This window comes from Girardinichthys multiradiatus, chromosome 1, assembly GCF_021462225.1.
Source record: "Girardinichthys multiradiatus isolate DD_20200921_A chromosome 1, DD_fGirMul_XY1, whole genome shotgun sequence".
Lineage (NCBI taxonomy): Eukaryota > Metazoa > Chordata > Actinopteri > Cyprinodontiformes > Goodeidae > Girardinichthys > Girardinichthys multiradiatus.
In genome coordinates this window covers 2,374,043-2,390,691 of record NC_061794.1, presented here as the reverse complement: position 1 = coordinate 2,390,691, position 16,649 = coordinate 2,374,043, and the positions used below count along the sequence as shown (strand labels likewise).

The following is a 16,649-nucleotide window of genomic DNA, read 5'->3' as shown; positions in this document are numbered from 1 at the left end:
CAGTATGAAGTGAACATGCACTGCATAACAGAGAATCTCTCCATGCAGGAAACTCATAGATATGCTCAGCTTGTGTGGGAAACACGTGTTCGTTCAGACAGAGCAGGAAAAGGATTAATAATCACAACACAATACTGGGCCTCATTTTGTCTTGTTTTAAGGACATTACATCAAAGTTGGATCAGCCTGTAGTGTGTTTTTCCACTTTAATTTTGTCTGTGACTCCAAATCCAGGCCTCCATTGGTTAATAAATTTGATTTCCATTGATGATTTTTGTGTGATTTTGTTGTCAGCACATTCAACTTTGTAAAGAACAAAGTATTCAATGAGAATATTTAATTCATTCAGGTCTAGGATGCGTTATTTGAGTGTTCCCTTTATTTTTTTGAGCAGTGTATATACACACACACACTACTGTGGTTGTCTGTGTGGTTCAATTCACTAAAGCTGGCTTGCTTAAGGTGGTTTGTTTAAGGACCGTCAATAAATTTCCGAACCAAACACGCTGTTTCATGGTTTTTAGGCGATACGGTCCGCTCCATTTCGCTCTACTTGGTATGGTACCAGTTGTGTTTCCATTGACCCACTGACAGCTGGAGTTTTGGCAGCTGAAGGTCCGCTGCCGTGGGCCCATTTGGTGTATGTTTTAATTCTTCTTTCTCTTTTCTCATAGTATCACTATGATTGAGTTTAACAACAATCACATATGATGAAATGAGAGCCTGATCTTTAGAGTATCAAATAAATAATGATCATATTACATGGATAAGACATCATGAAACAGTAAAATAAATATATCTTCACACTGGAACAGGACTGAAGAGGCCTGTATGGAGTCACACATTAACTGTGACTGTCTTCTCTTTTTCAGAAGTCTTAACTGTCTTATCTTTTTCAGAAAACTACAAGTATAATCAAAGAAAAATGTAAGATGATTTTCTGTTTTTCTGCAATTATTACATGTAATGAAAAGGGGTAATGTTAATCAATTGTGAAAATGAAGTGATGGTTTTTTTTAGCTGTAACTGGTTTGAGAGCAAAAAGCAGAGAAATACTGTTAGAAAGCTTGAGGCTGAGCAGAGGAGAGCCAGCTTCACGGGAACTGGGCATGGATGGAAGGTCAACGAGCAAGCTCAAGTCATAACAACCATGGGAGCGAGAAACGAGAAGCTAGGTGCACGCTGTTTTTCATCAATCTCAAGTTCGAAAAACAGGCAAAAGTCATAACGCAGGGAGCCAACACCGAAAAGTCACGGTGACCACGTAACTCGATGGGAAAGCTTGCCTTGAAGTCCCTTGAGACGACATGTGTGGTGAATTGGCACTATATAAATAAATAAAAAAAACAGACGCAGCCCCACTGACAAATTCTGCATTATAAAGAGGATCAACCCGAGTGCCCCGAGAAGAGCTGCAACTCAAAATTGAGAATCTGAATTTCATCTATTTTTACCACGACATCTGAAGTGAACTTGGTCAGTGAACGACTGATTGCTCTAGGTTTCAGGCTATTGGAAGTCCTGAACCAACATCAATTATACCTCAAAGGTTTCCTTCAACTATTCAGCTTCTGGAAACTACCGACTTTTGAAACATATGCCAACAAAGTTTCTGTTATTTAAATTTTTTTGTTTAAATATATATATTTTTTTTCCAACTTGACCATCGAAACCGCGAGCATCAGCACCTGTCCACTTAGAGGAAGAAAACTGAAGATTTGCCTTTCACCCAAGAAGAAAATCACTAGTTGCCTATTGAAGAAATCATTCCATTCGGATCCATGGTGAGCCTCCGTCTCCAAAGCTTCTTCACCCTTCCCAATTTCAGCATTAGGGAAAGATAGTAAATCAATCAACCTAACCTAATTAAAGAAAGCATATAAAATTCTAGATTTATTGTGGACAGTCAATTATTTGAGTCACCTTATTTTTGGGTTTTTCGTTGGTGGTAAAAAGCAAAACTTGTTAAAACAATGCCCTTGGGGCTCATGCCGAGCCACTAAACTCACCCTAACCCGTATACCAATTGCAAGTTGTAAAATAGGGAATGAGCAGCCGTTAATTCAATTCAAAAATACTAAAATACTTTATTAATCCCAAAGGGAAATTAAATAGGAATTAAATAAGAACAGGTGACTGTCAAAGAGTGGATGACAGCTGTGGGCTACTCGATCGTCCAGACCACCAGTTGAAGGGCAAGACTTTTGGATGCAGGCTGTCAGAGGTTAGGCGTGTCATTTCTCGACACCAGCTTAAACAGATTTTCCAGTAAACCTGCTTAGTAAGACCTTCGAGGTTTAGGAAAGTACGGACCCGTTGGATGCAGATTATGGGCAGCTGCTCTCTGCGTGCTCCCTCCTTCTGCAGACGGTGGTTCGCTTAAGGAACGTCAATACATTTCTGAACCAAACACGCTGTTTCATGGTGGTTGTTTTGTTTTATGTGTTTTGGGGGAAATGTTTGTGCATCTGAACAGCTGATTTTATGTGTAATCAGCTGATTTAGGATGCTATTATACAGTGTAATACAGAAAGCTGATGCGTCCTTTTTCTTTTCTTTCAGCCTTTCAGGCATGGTTTATTATGGAGCCCGTAATAACGGTCTTTAAGTCTGATCGAATATCCTTTCATTTAAGGTTGATTTAAAAATAAAACTCTGTAAATCTCAAAAACAGGTGTAGTGTTTGTTCTATTTTTGCAGTTCTCTGGTTTGGAAACTATCCCACAAAGTATTGCGTGGGAATGCAAAAGTATTGCGTGGGAACGCAAAAGAATAAAAAATCCCCCTATGTCCCTTCGCGGGCTCCATAGTTTATGATTTGTAAACTTTTATTTCGATTTGACCCGCTGCGGCCATCGTGGTCCTTAATATTATTGAAGTCGCTCTTGCGTTTAATTACCTTTCCCTGCACTATCTCAGCAAAAACCTTTTCATTTCTCCTGGTCCCATAGCCAATCAGTGAACAGCAGTCTGTTCACGTCACATGTAGTCCCAACTCAGTCCCGGTGGAACTCTTCAGGAGCAGAAATCAAAAACCTTGATACTGATACTGTAAAAAACAGGAAACACTCGCAAAGCAAGCCGAATGGAGACGAGTAGGGCCAAATGGTGCCAGTGGAAAAGGGGCATTACTTTCACAAAATAAAGATTGGACATAAGCAACAGTTTGCTTGTTTTTCTCCTGAGCCGAAGAAAGATGCTCCTGACATCTGTTTGAGGAGTGGTTTACTATGGGGAATATGAAAGTTCCTAAATAAATCTTTATGTGGTGAACCTTGAAGCTCTGACTTCAGCTCCAGTCCACACCCTGTGAATTTCCCACAAAATCTTGAATGTGTTTTGCAACACCATCCTCTCAAGTCTGCTGTTGTTCCTGGTTCTTGTGCACCTTTTTCTACAACACTTCCTTCTACCCGACTTTCCAGTAATATGCTTGAATACTCTCACCTTACAAGTTTAATAGTGAAATTTTTTTTTGTTTAACTTCAGTGAAATAACCGAACTTTGATGATTTTCTAGTTATGTGAGCTGTACCTTTGCAAGCCCTTTTTTATGAACTCTTGAATTTTAAATGGTCTTTTTACCACTGATAAAAAGACCTGGAGTTGACTTTTCTAGATTGATTACAGATTCTTTAAAACAGTTTGAGTTGTGCAACCTTGTCTTTAGTTACAAAGTTATGATCTGCTGTATGTGCATCCAGCATATAATGGGAGTAATTAGGACAAGGTGACTTAAACATTTCTATAAGCTTGTGCAGAAAAGAATTCTGAGCATGAGGTTCTCCCCAGAAGAGATGGTGTCTCTAATTAAAGCAGTTTTCCCTTGGCCTTGGCCTGAAGAAGTAGTAATTGCAACCACAGCATCGCACACCAGCCTGCATGCAGAACTACCCCAAGCTGCTATCGAGAGCAGTCTATTTTGTTTGCTTTTGCCACAAAACTCAACGCCCTTCAAACCTTCTTAACGCCTGTTCAGAAGAACAGTTAATGTAAGAGGTTGTGTCGGGGCAGAGAAAATTACTTTAGGATGAAATAATCTAAATATTGTTTATTTCATGGTGTTTTGCTTTGTTTGTGTTGCTAAAAACTAAACCATCTGAGTGCTAGAAAGTTACCTACTAAGCGAATGCTCTGTTAATTTGTTCTGAGTTGTGTTTTAAAGTGCAGTTGTGTTTTAGGCAAATAATAATTTATATTAATATTATTATTATGTTATTACATTACATGGGAGTAGTGGCCTAGTGGTTAGGAGCAGGGTATTTACGTCGCGGAGAGGCCACAAGTACCCTGGGTCCCTGAGCAAGACCCTTAGCCCCTGAATGTTCCCAAGTTGCCCAAACAATTATTTATTTCTAATTTGGCAAATTGTTCTTTAAGATATTATTTTATTAAAATAATGTTTCATCTACCCTTCTGATATGTATTGTGACCTGTTGTCTGAACACATAACAATTGTTCTTAGTTTTAAGACAAATTTCACCTTTTTTCCAAACTCCTGAAAATACACCTTGGTTCTTAAACATATCATTGCATCGTTTTCATTGATGTCCTTTACCTCTTATTGTATATAGTTAATTAGTTTTGCTTATCCCTTTATTTTGCTTGGTAGTATTTAGTTTAATTGTTTCTAGCCTAAACAGTTCGTAAATTGAAATATTTTAACTTCAAGTTGAATTGTTTTGTTAATAAATTATTTTATTGTGGAGATAATTTGTCTGTGTTTATTTGAAATATGTAGAGCTTGCTGTTGCCAAACGCCAATGCTCAAATGACCTCTTTCATCCATTGTTCCATAATACCGAAAGTTGTTAGGATAATGATTCCTGATCACGTGGTGGCCTTATATGTTTGTCATTGTGTGTTTGGATATTTAATTGCTTTCTTTAGTTAATTTTGCAGCAATGTACATAATAATAAACCTAAGACTGTACCTTCTTGTGTCGATGTCTGCAGTCAGACGCACAGGGCCTGGACAGGATGCAGGCACTAAGGATAAATGCAAGCTTCTTTCTCAGAACTGACAACAGGCAAAAAATGTAATAATAAATTAATTAATCAATTAAAAAATAAATGGCATTTCATGTATGAAAAACAAATGTGCAGTGCTTCAGAATACAAAGTGAAATGACATCTAGCAAAAATGAGAAAAATAAAAACATACATAGAAATCATTCTTATAATCAGGATTCTTACACTTTTCACATAGGAAAATTCAAGTACTTTTCAAACATTTTCAAGTTAAATGTTTCCAGCACCAAACTTCAGAGCAGTCTATCTCTGTGCGCCTATTCTTCATTAAGCTTAATAACAACGACACACAGCAATTTCCTATGTGAAGGGAGCTTATCAACAATCTCAAATATTGCAAGTTATAGTATTAATATAAAAATGACATATTTATGGGAGTCCAAAAGACATCAGCAGCACAGCACGCATGATGGAACAGGGCCAAGCCACAGCTAGTTTTTGCGTAATGAAACCATTAGCCATCAAATTTACTAACTTTTTTTAATAAAAATGTTTTGATGTTGCACATTTCAGTAGATGACTGAAAACCCTAGCGCTATCCAAGCTTTTAAACAATCCATTTGCAATTTACCTGCAAAATTGTAAAGTAGCTTAAATGTAAGAATTGTGTGCCTTTTACATAAAAATATCAAACTATGGTTTTAAATCAAACTGTTAGTACTCTTTATTACAAAACTGTGCAGTTTGAATATCAAGCACTTTCCAAACCTTGAAAACAGCTTCTTAAAATTCAAGCATTTTAAAGGATTTCAAGCACCTGTATGAACCCTGTATAGTAAACACAAATTTGAATAAGGAAATATAAAAAATTGTGAGGCATTTGTCATAAATCCATAAGTGTCATTTCAAAATGAAGCAATAAATCATGAATGTGTACTACATATATAAGGCACACATGAAGCTACCTATACTCCATTACACAGGCAGAGATGATTACATACCGTGTTCAACATATGTGATGAATCCCAGTGTAAGCAAAACTGCTCCCAGGTGAAAACTCAGACCCTAAAGAAAACAAACACCACAGAAACAGCTTAAACTATTCAGCAAATCCCTCACGGTCCACACAGCCTTCAAATTTATAAGTTACCATTACTTATACTTTTCATATCTATATACTTCTTATTATACCGTTTTTCAGGATTAGCAAATGAAAATAGACTATGTTGAACAGTTAAAATGAGGAAATAAATAAGGCAATGGAAAGATTCAAGGTAAAATCTACTTAGCCAGGCAAATAAAGATTTGGAATCCAGAAAGAAAATTGACCTGGGTATTCATTTCTTTGTCGTAATCTAATTTTATTTAAAGAAATTACACTGAACTGGACAAAACTGAACAAAATTTAAGTAGTATGAATTTAATTCTCCTGATCTGTTAATATGCAAAGTAAAAGTTACAGCTAGAGAAACCTACAGGAACCTTTAATCCAAAATGCATCGGCAACTAGAGCTAAAAATGATGCACTGTGTTGGAAAATAAAAAGCAGTGATGTAGGTCCTACAGTCTCACAGACCTTTGTTATTCCTGTTAACATTATGTGTTTTCAACAAATCAGATTTGTTCACCCAGGAACATTAGGCAGCTCACTAAGGCAATCACAGCAAGTATAGAAATAATAGTACAGTCTAATTAGGATCAAAGCGTACACAGACACACACATCAGTTTTGTCCATCTTATATGAGAGAGAGTCGTGAACAAACAAATATGCCTAAATGTGACTAACATGCAGAAGGGCGCTGGCTGAGTATGTCACGAGGATTGCAGGGAAAGTTCCCAGTTTCATTGAGGTTTTAAACACATCTGAGGAAGACAGAAAGAAAACAGTGAAAAAGCATTTAAAAACCAGAAAGTGGCTCTTTCTGTGCCTTTCAAAAGAAGCAGCAAATTCTAACTTTGCTCGATACAAAGGAAATAGTACTACCAAATCATAAAGTAGTGTCTTAACTATCTCAATCCTCGCATTTAAATACATAAGACAAAGATATTCACCATTGCATTGGTTTGAACAAGGTTGGGTGTGTGACTTGAACAAAAATGTGTAGTAATAATGAATAGCGGAGGCTAGGACTTACAGTTTTTTAACCATTGGGACATTGGAATATTCCAGGATATCACAACCAGCACCATGGAGCGAGGCATTTCCACACTGAGAGGCTTCACTATGCTCATATTCCTGTACAAAAAATCCAAAGACTGCATGTAAATACATCATTACATTCTACATTTATTGAGTTCATCTTTTCACAAACACTTCACCATCACCTAAACAACTATAGTGTCCATACAGCAGTTAAGACTAGTAGAGGTTACCATTGGATGTTGTTTTTCTCTTCTGTGAAGCCTGCTCCAGCCAACATGCTGGTGCCTTCACTCAGATGACCCACGAAGTAATTACTGAAGTGGAAGGACACTGCATTCTCATAAGCACGCAGCCACCTGAATAGCATATCAAAGGAAAGATACACATATACAGGTCCTTCTCAAAATATTAGCATATTGTGATAAAGTTCATTATTTTCCATAATGTCATGATGAAAATTTAACATTCATATATTTTAGATTCATTGCACACTAACTGAAATATTTCAGGTCTTTTATTGTCTTAATACGGATGATTTTGGCATACAGCTCATGAAAACCCAAAATTCCTGTCTCACAAAATTAGCATATTTCATCCGACCAATAAAAGAAAAGTGTTTTTAATACAAAAAACGTCAACCTTCAAATAATCATGTACAGTTATGCACTCAATACTTGGTTGGGAATCCTTTGGCAGAAATTACTGCTTCAATGCGGCGTGGCATGGAGGCAATCAGCCTGTGGCACTGCTGAGGTCTTATGGAGGCCCAGGATGCTTCGATAGCGGCCTTTAGCTCATCCAGAGTGTTGGGTCTTGAGTCTCTCAACGTTCTCTTCACAATATCCCACAGATTCTCTATGGGGTTCAGGTCAGGAGAGTTGGCAGGCCAATTGAGCACAGTGATACCATGGTCAGTAAACCATTTACCAGTGGTTTTGGCACTGTGAGCAGGTGCCAGGTCGTGCTGAAAAACGAAATCTTCATCTCCATAAAGCTTTTCAGCAGATGGAAGCATGAAGTGCTCCAAAATCTCCTGATAGCTAGCTGAATTGACCCTGCCCTTGATAAAACACAGTGGACCAACACCAGCAGCTGACACGGCACCCCAGACCATCACTGACTGTGGGTACTTGACACTGGACTTCTGGCATTTTGGCATTTCCTTCTCCCCAGTCTTCCTCCAGACTCTGGCCCCTTGATTTCTGAATGACATGCAGAATTTGCTTTCATCTGAAAAAAGTACTTTGGACCACTGAGCAACAGTCCAGTGCTGCTTCTCTGTAGCCCAGGTCAGGCGCTTCTGCCGCTGTTTCTGGTTCAAAAGTGGCTTGACCTGGGGAATGCGGCACCTGTAGCCCATTTCCTGCACACACCTGTGCACGGTGGCTCTGGATGTTTCTACTCCACACTCAGTCCACTGCTTCGGCAGGTCCCCCAAGGTCTAGAATCGGCCCTTCTCCACAATCTTCCTCAGGGTCCGGTCACCTCTTCTCGTTGTGCAGCGTTTTCTGCCACACTTTTTCCTTCCCAGACTTCCCACTGAGGTGCCTTGATACAGCACTGTGGGAACAGCCTATTTGTACAGAAATTTCTTTCTGTGTCTTACCCTCTTGCTTGAGGGTGTCAATAGTGGCGTTCTGGACAGCAGTCAGGTCGGCAGTCTTACCCATGATTGGGGTTTTGAGTGATGAACCAGGATGGGAGTTTTAAAGGCCCCAGGAATCTTTTGCAGGTGTTTAGAGTTAACTCGTTGATTCAGATGATTAGGTTCATAGCTCGTTTAGAGACCCTTTTAATGATATGCTAATTTTGTGAGACAGGAATTTTGGGTTTTCATGAGCTGTATGCCAAAATCATCCGTATTAAGACAATAAAAGACCTGAAATATTTCAGTTAGTGTGCAATGAATCTAAAATATATGAATGTTAAATTTTCATCATGACATTATGGAAAATAATGAACTTTATCACAATATGCTAATATTTTGAGAAGGACCAGTATATAAAGTACAGACCTAACGTTTGGACACACCTTCTCATGCAAAGAGTTTTCTTTATTTTCATGACTATAAATATTATAGCTTCACACTGAAGGCATCAAAACTGAATTAACACATGTGGAATTATATACTGAACAAAAAAGTGTGAAACAACTGAAAATATGTCTTATATTCTAGGTTCTTCAAAGTAGCCACCTTTTGCTTTGATTAATGCTTCACACACTCTTGGCATTCTGTTGATGAGCTTCAAGAGGTAGTCACCTGAAATGGTTTTCCAACAGTCTTGAAGGAGTTCCCAGAGATGCTTACCACTTGTTGGCCCTTTTGCCTTCACACTGCGGTCCAGCTCACACCAAACTATCTCGATTGGGTTCAGGTCCGGTGACTGTGGCAGTCAGGTCATCTGACGCAGCACCCCATCACTCTCCTTCTCGGTCAAATAGCCCTTATGCATGTAGAGTCCACAAAGACACGGTGGTTGGAACCAAAGATTTTAAACTTGGACTCATCAGACCAAAGCACAGATTTTCACTGGTCTAATGTCCATTCCTTGTGTTCTTTAGCCCAAACAAGTCTCTTCTGCTTGTTGCCTGTCCTCAGCAGTGGTTTCCTAGCAGCTATTTTACCGTGAAGGCCTGATTCACACAGTCTCCTCTTAACAGTTGTTCTAGAGATGTGTCTGCTGCTAGAACTCTGTGTGGCATTGACCTGTTCTCTAATCTGAGCTGCTGTTAACCTGCGATTTCTGAGGCTGGTGACTCGGATGAACTTATCGTCCGCAGCAGAGGTGACTGTTGGTCTTCCTTTCCTGGGGCGGTCCTCATGTGAGTCAGTTTCTTTGTAGCGCTTGATGGTTTTTGCAACTGCACTTGGGGACACTTTCAAAGTTTTCCCAATTGTTTGGACTGACTGACCTTCATTTCTTAAAGTAATGATGGCCACTCGTTTTTCTTTACTTAGCTGCTTTTTTCTTGCAATAATACAAATTCTAACAGTCTATTAAGTAGGACTATCAGCTGTGTACTGTATCCACCTCCTGCACAACAAAACTGATGGTCCCAACCCCATTGATAAGGCTTGAAATCCCACTTATTAAACCTGACAGGATACACCTGTGAAGTGAAAACCATTTCAGGTGACTACCTCTTGAAGCTCATCAACAGAATGGCAAGAGTGTGCGTAGCAGTAATCAAAGCAAAAGGTGGCTACTTTGAAGAACCTAGAATATAAGACATATTTTCAGTTGTTTCACACTTTTTTGTTCAGTATATAATTTCACATGTGTTAATTCATAGTTTTGATGCCTTCAGTGAGAAACTACAATATTCATAGTCATGAAAATAAAGAAAACTCTTTGAATGAGGTGTGTTCAAACTTTTGGTCTGTATTGTATATATACATATACACACACACTCAGGAGCCGGGGTACACCCCGGACAGGTCGCCAGTCCATCGCAGGGCAGCACACAAACAACCACGTACTCATTCACACACTTAAGGGCAATTTAGAAAGACCAATTAACCTAACAGGCATGTCTTTAGACTGTGGGAGGAAGCCGGAGTGGACGGTGAGAACCCACGCATGCACAGGGAGAACATGCAAACTCCATCCAGAAAGACCCCAGCCGGGAGTTGAACTCAGGACCTATATATATATATATATATATATATATATATATGTTACCCCTTTCAAATGCATCTTGAAAGAGAGAAAAAAAGGGCTTTATCAAGAATAGAGATTCTAAAGGCTGTTGCTTAGGCAAAACCAGCAAGATTTGAATAAATGTAATACTTACTTTTGTGTTACAGAGTTTCCATATATTGGGAGGAACAAAGGGAAAAGATATGGAGCGATGCAGGTAGACACCAGCAGACAGATCTGACTTTTTAGAAGACTAAGGAGGGAACTATACAGCCACAAGTAGTTCTGGGGAACAAACCATTGGATCATCACCAAACCACATTTGACAATAAATACCTTAAACGGACATGCAAATATGACTAAAAAACACTCACCAGTTTTGGACCATTAAGTGCATTTTTGTAACTGTACAAGCTGATCCATGGCCCAAAGACAACAGTACCCACGAAGAAAACATATCCAAGGAACTCAGAAGGGGATGGCAGATTATTCAAGTTTCTTCTGTCAAGCTCAAACGCCAGGGAGATGACCTTCATAGCCACCACCATCTGAGAACCTGACACAAACATATTTTCAAAATTGCACTTCTTTCACTTTAAAATTAACTTTTATTAACTGTGGTGTTTTGCTATCGTCAAAAGAAAATCCGGAGATCAGGTCGTCGAGGTCTCCCACTTCATCTGCTTCCCGTGTCCTCTTTGCACCAGTCCCTCATAGTTCACGCTGCGGGTGGTGGGCCCACTGGGGGATGGCCTCATATCTCTCATTCGGGCTCGGCCCAGCCGGGTCCCACGAAGAGGAACCCAGCCACCAGACACTCGCTGACAAGTGCAGAGCAGGAAGACGGACAGACTTGGCAGGCCCAAAAGTATAGTGAAGGTCTGCTGGGAACGTCTGTCAGAGCCCTCAACCAGGGAGGTATTCAACTCCCATCGTTTGTGGGGGAGGTTTGAGAGTCCGGGTGGAATATTTTCTCTGCCTCTATTGTTGATGCTACCGCCCATAGATGTGACCCTAAGGTCTGCGGTGCCTGTTGCAGCGACAATCCCTGAACCTGGTGGTGGACACCGGCAGTAAAGGAAGAAGGATTCCTATCGGCTGCAGTTGGCTTATGGGACTCCTGAGACGGCTGATGGGTACCGTGAGGCCAAGCGTACAGCGATTCGGGCTGAGGCAGAGAAAAACTCTGGCTTGGGAGGAGTTCGGTTAGGCCATGAAGGACTACTGGTCGACCTCGAAGTGATTCTGGCAAAACCGTCCAACACCTCAGGAGAGGGAAGCAGTGCTTTGCCAATACGGTTTACAGTGGGGTCGGGAGCTGCTGACCTGGACTGGGGACATTATGAGGCGGTGGAAGGAGTACTTCGAGGATCTCCTCAATCCTGCTGTCACGCCTTCCCTGGTGGAAGCAGAGACTGGGGACTCTTTCATCACCCAGGCTGAAGTCACCACGGTGGACAAAAACCTTCACCCGTTCTTTCAGTCATGACCCAAATCCTGGATACAAACAGCTAAAATAAGCTTCCTCCGCAGGGTGGCTGAGTACTACCCTTAGAGATAGGGTGAGGAACTTGGCCATCCGAGAGGAGTCAGTTGAGGTGGCTCGGGCATCAGTGTCAGAAGCCTCCTGGACGCCTCCCTCGGGAGGTGGTCCAGACACATCCCACAAGGAGGAAGCTCGGGGGATGTCCCAGGACATGCTGGAGGGACTATGTCTCTTGGTTGGGCTGAGAATGCATTCTTCTATTACTAGTGAATGTATACATTTTTCAACAGTTTCCTTTCTAATTTGCCAAACCAAGAGTTTATTGTTTTGTTCCCAAATGCATAACAGTGATACCTAGTCCTGACCATAGCTGCTTCCTCTTCATTTGTACATATACTCCATCCTTGTCTTTGTTAGTGTGTTAAGGTGTTCAACATGTACGTTTTTTATTTACATTTAATACAAAATGCCATGTCAAAAATGTTTTATGATGAATATTATTTTATTATATTATTTTGGGGTTAGGAGTCCTCCTTGCCATCCCCCTACTCAAAGATCTGGACTTTAGCTCAGTCACTCCTAAATGTTAATACTTGCAGACAGAAGAAACATGTTGGTGGAATTAGCAGATCACCTAAATCTGCCAGGGGTATAAATCATTTTGTACTTACCTCGTATTTTATTCCAGGTTCCCATATCGATAAATTGCAACTCTCTGAAATAAATCAAGAAGATAATTCTTTCAAACTTTCACAGTAACAGCCTTTAGTATATTGGACTATATTTTAAAGCTCATTTCTGTGAAAAAAAACAGTCTGAATGCATACTACCAGTATGACTAGTATTGATAATAGTAATGATTATAATAAAAAAAACTAAATAATAATAATAGTAATGTCTATGCTTTGTTAAATGATAAAATGTATCACAACCATCACTTCAAAGTACACTCAGTTTAAGACTATGTACTTTGGAGCTTAAGTAAATTTTTTATTAGATTTTATTCTGAAGCCACATAATGATACAAATGGGTCCATACAGGACTACGGTACTCATTATTTGTCAACTCGGCTGAGGAAAACCTAGGAGAGGATTTTTATCCTTGACCTACAGTTCATTTGCTGGCAACTGAAATTGCACACTGAATACAGTTATGGATAGGTCTACAGGTGTGGATAAACACAAAGCAGGAGTAGTTATTTACCAGTTCAGAGGAAATTAATATGATTGATATTTGTAAGCATTTAAAACCTGCTGATACAATTTACTCATGTTATTCGAGCACTTTTCAGACATATTCAGGTATAGATTATTTTCTGATTTCAGCATGTCTACTTTCCACAATAAAAGATTGTTAATATGACAGGATAGTTATATCAGATCATGGGCCTTGATCCCTTTCGTACTTGGATAAGAATATGGTACAACATCGCCCTAGGTGGTGCCTACATCAGAAATTTAGAAAAACAAGTACTTAAAAATAGCAGCAAAAAGAGTTGCTACTATTAAGAGCACAGTGTAATCAATTGTCTGAAGATAGGGCTGCTTGGAATATGCTAATACTTGATCAACAATTTTATGACCAAGGGGAGAAGCCCAGTGGGGTTCTTGCTTGGCAAATTAAATAGCTTGAAATTAAAATAACATCACAGCCAAAACAATAATGGTGATACAATAGTAGAACCCGTTGACATAAATAACTAATTCAGTAATTACTATGAGAATCTATTCAATTCTCAGTTTAGACACAACCAATGTTCCCACTATAAGTTAAAAGCAGTTCTGTAAGATAGGAAGGCCAGAAACCATTAAGACATTTTAAAGCCATTAAACGAATCTTAAAATCAATCCTAAAAACAAAACCGGGAGCCAATGCAGCAATTTTAACCTTTCTGTGTGAGGCCTACAGAGATGCAACCAGGGGGTTCCCAGCAGAGACCCTGTCTCTAACAACATCGAGGAAAGTGGTTTCCCCGGAAAAAGGTAGCGTCACCGCAGCCCGACCCCAGATCGCATCCACTGAAGCAGCTCTAATGTTTCTTTGTTAATGTCCACCACGTGACTGGACAACTTTGCTCAACTTTTACCCTAGGACATCCTTCCTTCAGAACAATGTTCTTTCAATTGTATATAGTTCACTGGTTTTTCTTATTCTTTCATTTTGCTTGGTAGTTTTAGTACCAAGTATCATTTACAACGAAATTGAGGGTGCTCACGCTGGGCCAGTGGCCCTGTCCCAATTCCAACACTACACCCTACGCCCCTCTATGAAGTGTTTACTTTGTACAAGTACGTGTAAGGGTTGAAGTGCTCAGGTTACAAGCGTGCAAAATTGGAGAATTGGGACAGTAGAGGATACGTCATCGACTTTCACCTCTGCACCGTGACTGCAACATCAAAAAGGGTGGGAACCAGTGCTGTTTTCACAGTCTTGCTGCTAAAAAAAACTATTTAAAACTGCAACAAGCAATTGTTTTAAGGAGAAGAAAGTGCAGGAAGCGACAGAGGTTTATACACCAGACTCTTGCCGCGTCAGTGTTTGTTTGAAAGGTAACTTCAGTGTTCTGGCCTAATGACTGCCCAGACTCACCCTGAACCCAGCGGTATCTTACAATGTTGAGCCTGGAAAACCAGTAAAAAAAACATATATTTGTCGGCTTGCTGTCTAAAGTTTACGCAGTTCTTATTATTCTGATTTGATGGCTGGTTACGTTGACGGTTGTGATTGGTTTTTGCTCAGAACGTCATCTGCAGCAGTGAATTGTGGGTAATATACTTCGGCAAAGTCCGCTTCAATGCGGGCTTCGCCGAAGGGCGGATGTGGGGTACGAATGGGACGGGGCTAAGGACCACTCTGGAGAATTGGGACACACTACGCACTCAAACCCATCAACGGGAACGTGCAATTCAGGGACACAAGGGTGGAAGTGCGAGTATTGGGACAGGGCCAGTGTTTGTGGAGCTGCCACCGGAAGTGATGCCAATGCTGATTATTGGCAAACCGGATGTCAATGTTGTTATAGCCTGTTACCTTTAAATAATGATTTCATTATTGATTATTATTTAATAAACAGCTTCAGACCCATAACATAAGGTGATTGTATTTACTTGACATGGAAAATAAATAGCACTAAGTGTATGTGTGACGTGTTGAAAGAATGACAAAGATTTATTGCACAAACAGCCGGTTTATTATAGAGCACGAGTGGCCATTCTGAATTGTCATTCACAGAAAATTATAAATAAATGCTTAAAAACACACTGGATGTCCCTAGCCATAAGACTGCCACCGGAACTGCCAGTTCTGCCTGCCACTGCCACAAATTGAGCTCGGCCCTGCTGCAATTCAATCAATTTCTCGGCACGTTTGCAATGTAATGCAATGCAGACGTGCACAGCGCCCCCTACCGAACAAGATGGGTAGCTCGGTCAGCAGGGAGTTGAGGTAGGGCCGCTGCTGACGTCACTCTTCTGCGCCCGCCGCTCAGAATGCTTTTTCGTTTTCGTGTTCTGGGCAGTACTTTGCGGGCAGGCCACGAAAACAAAAAAGCAATGTCTGCTTTGTTTTATTTTTGATTATGGCGTAAAATGTGCAGTCTTGAAGAAAAAAATGCAAATAGGATGATTGATTACTAATTTTATTTATGGGTCAAATAATAATAATACCAGACCAGATCCCGGGGGATGTTGGAGACATAGAGTCCGAGTAGACCATGTTCTCCGCATCTATTGTCGATGCTGCTGCCCATAGCTGCGGCCGTAAGGTCTGCGGTGCCTGTCGTGGCGGCAATCCCAGAACCCGGTGGTGGACACCGGCAGTAAGGGATGCTGTTAAGCTGAAGAAGGAGTCCTATCGGCTGTGGTTGGCTTGTGGGACTCCTGAGGCGTCTGACGGGTACCGTGAGGCCAAGCGTGCTGCGGCCCGGGCTGTGGCAGAGGCAAAAACTCGGGCCTGGGAAGAGTTCGGTGAGGCCATGGAGAAGGACTACCGGTTGGCCTCGAAGCGATTCTGGCAAACCGTCCGGCGCCTCAGGAGGGGGAAGCAGTGCTTTGCCAACACTGTTTATAGTGGGGGCAGGAGACTGCTGACCTCGACTGAGGACATTATCAGGCGGTGGAAGGAGTACTTCGAGGATCTCCTCAATCCTGCCATCACGCATTCCCTGGTGGAAACAGAGACTGGGGACTTCGTCTCTTCTTTTTGCGGATGACGTGGTCCTGCTGGCCCCCTCTAGCCAAGACCTACAGCATGCGCTGTGGCGGTTCGCAGCCGAGTGTGAAGCGGCTGGGATGAGGATCAGCTCCTCCAAGTCTGAGGCCATGGTACTCGACCGGAAAAGGGTGGCTTGTCCTCTTCAGGTTGGAGGGGAGTTCCTGCCTCAAGTGGAGGAGTTTAAGTATCTTGGGG

At 40.9% G+C, this 16,649-nt stretch overlaps 1 protein-coding gene across 14 annotated transcripts in view; it reads right to left on the bottom strand.

Moving 5' to 3' along the window:
- Positions 1 to 16,649, bottom strand: part of LOC124870306 (protein-serine O-palmitoleoyltransferase porcupine-like) — a 65,402-nt gene that overhangs the window by 44,442 nt on the left and 4,311 nt on the right. For 10 of the 14 annotated variants that reach the window (XM_047368911.1, XM_047368921.1, XM_047368958.1 and 7 more), the window contains 8 exons: positions 12,913 to 12,956; positions 11,130 to 11,311; positions 10,910 to 11,040; positions 7,345 to 7,470; positions 7,107 to 7,207; positions 6,758 to 6,834; positions 5,972 to 6,035; positions 4,934 to 5,019 (listed from right to left, as the gene is read on the bottom strand). In XM_047368911.1, the coding sequence (XP_047224867.1) occupies positions 4,934 to 5,019; positions 5,972 to 6,035; positions 6,758 to 6,834; positions 7,107 to 7,207; positions 7,345 to 7,470; positions 10,910 to 11,040; positions 11,130 to 11,311; positions 12,913 to 12,956 (811 nt within the window). The remainder of the gene's footprint in view (positions 1 to 4,933; positions 5,020 to 5,971; positions 6,036 to 6,757; positions 6,835 to 7,106; positions 7,208 to 7,344; positions 7,471 to 10,909; positions 11,041 to 11,129; positions 11,312 to 12,912; positions 12,957 to 16,649) is intronic. The other 4 variants (XR_007038747.1, XR_007038744.1, XR_007038743.1 and 1 more) reach the window with 1 other exon arrangement.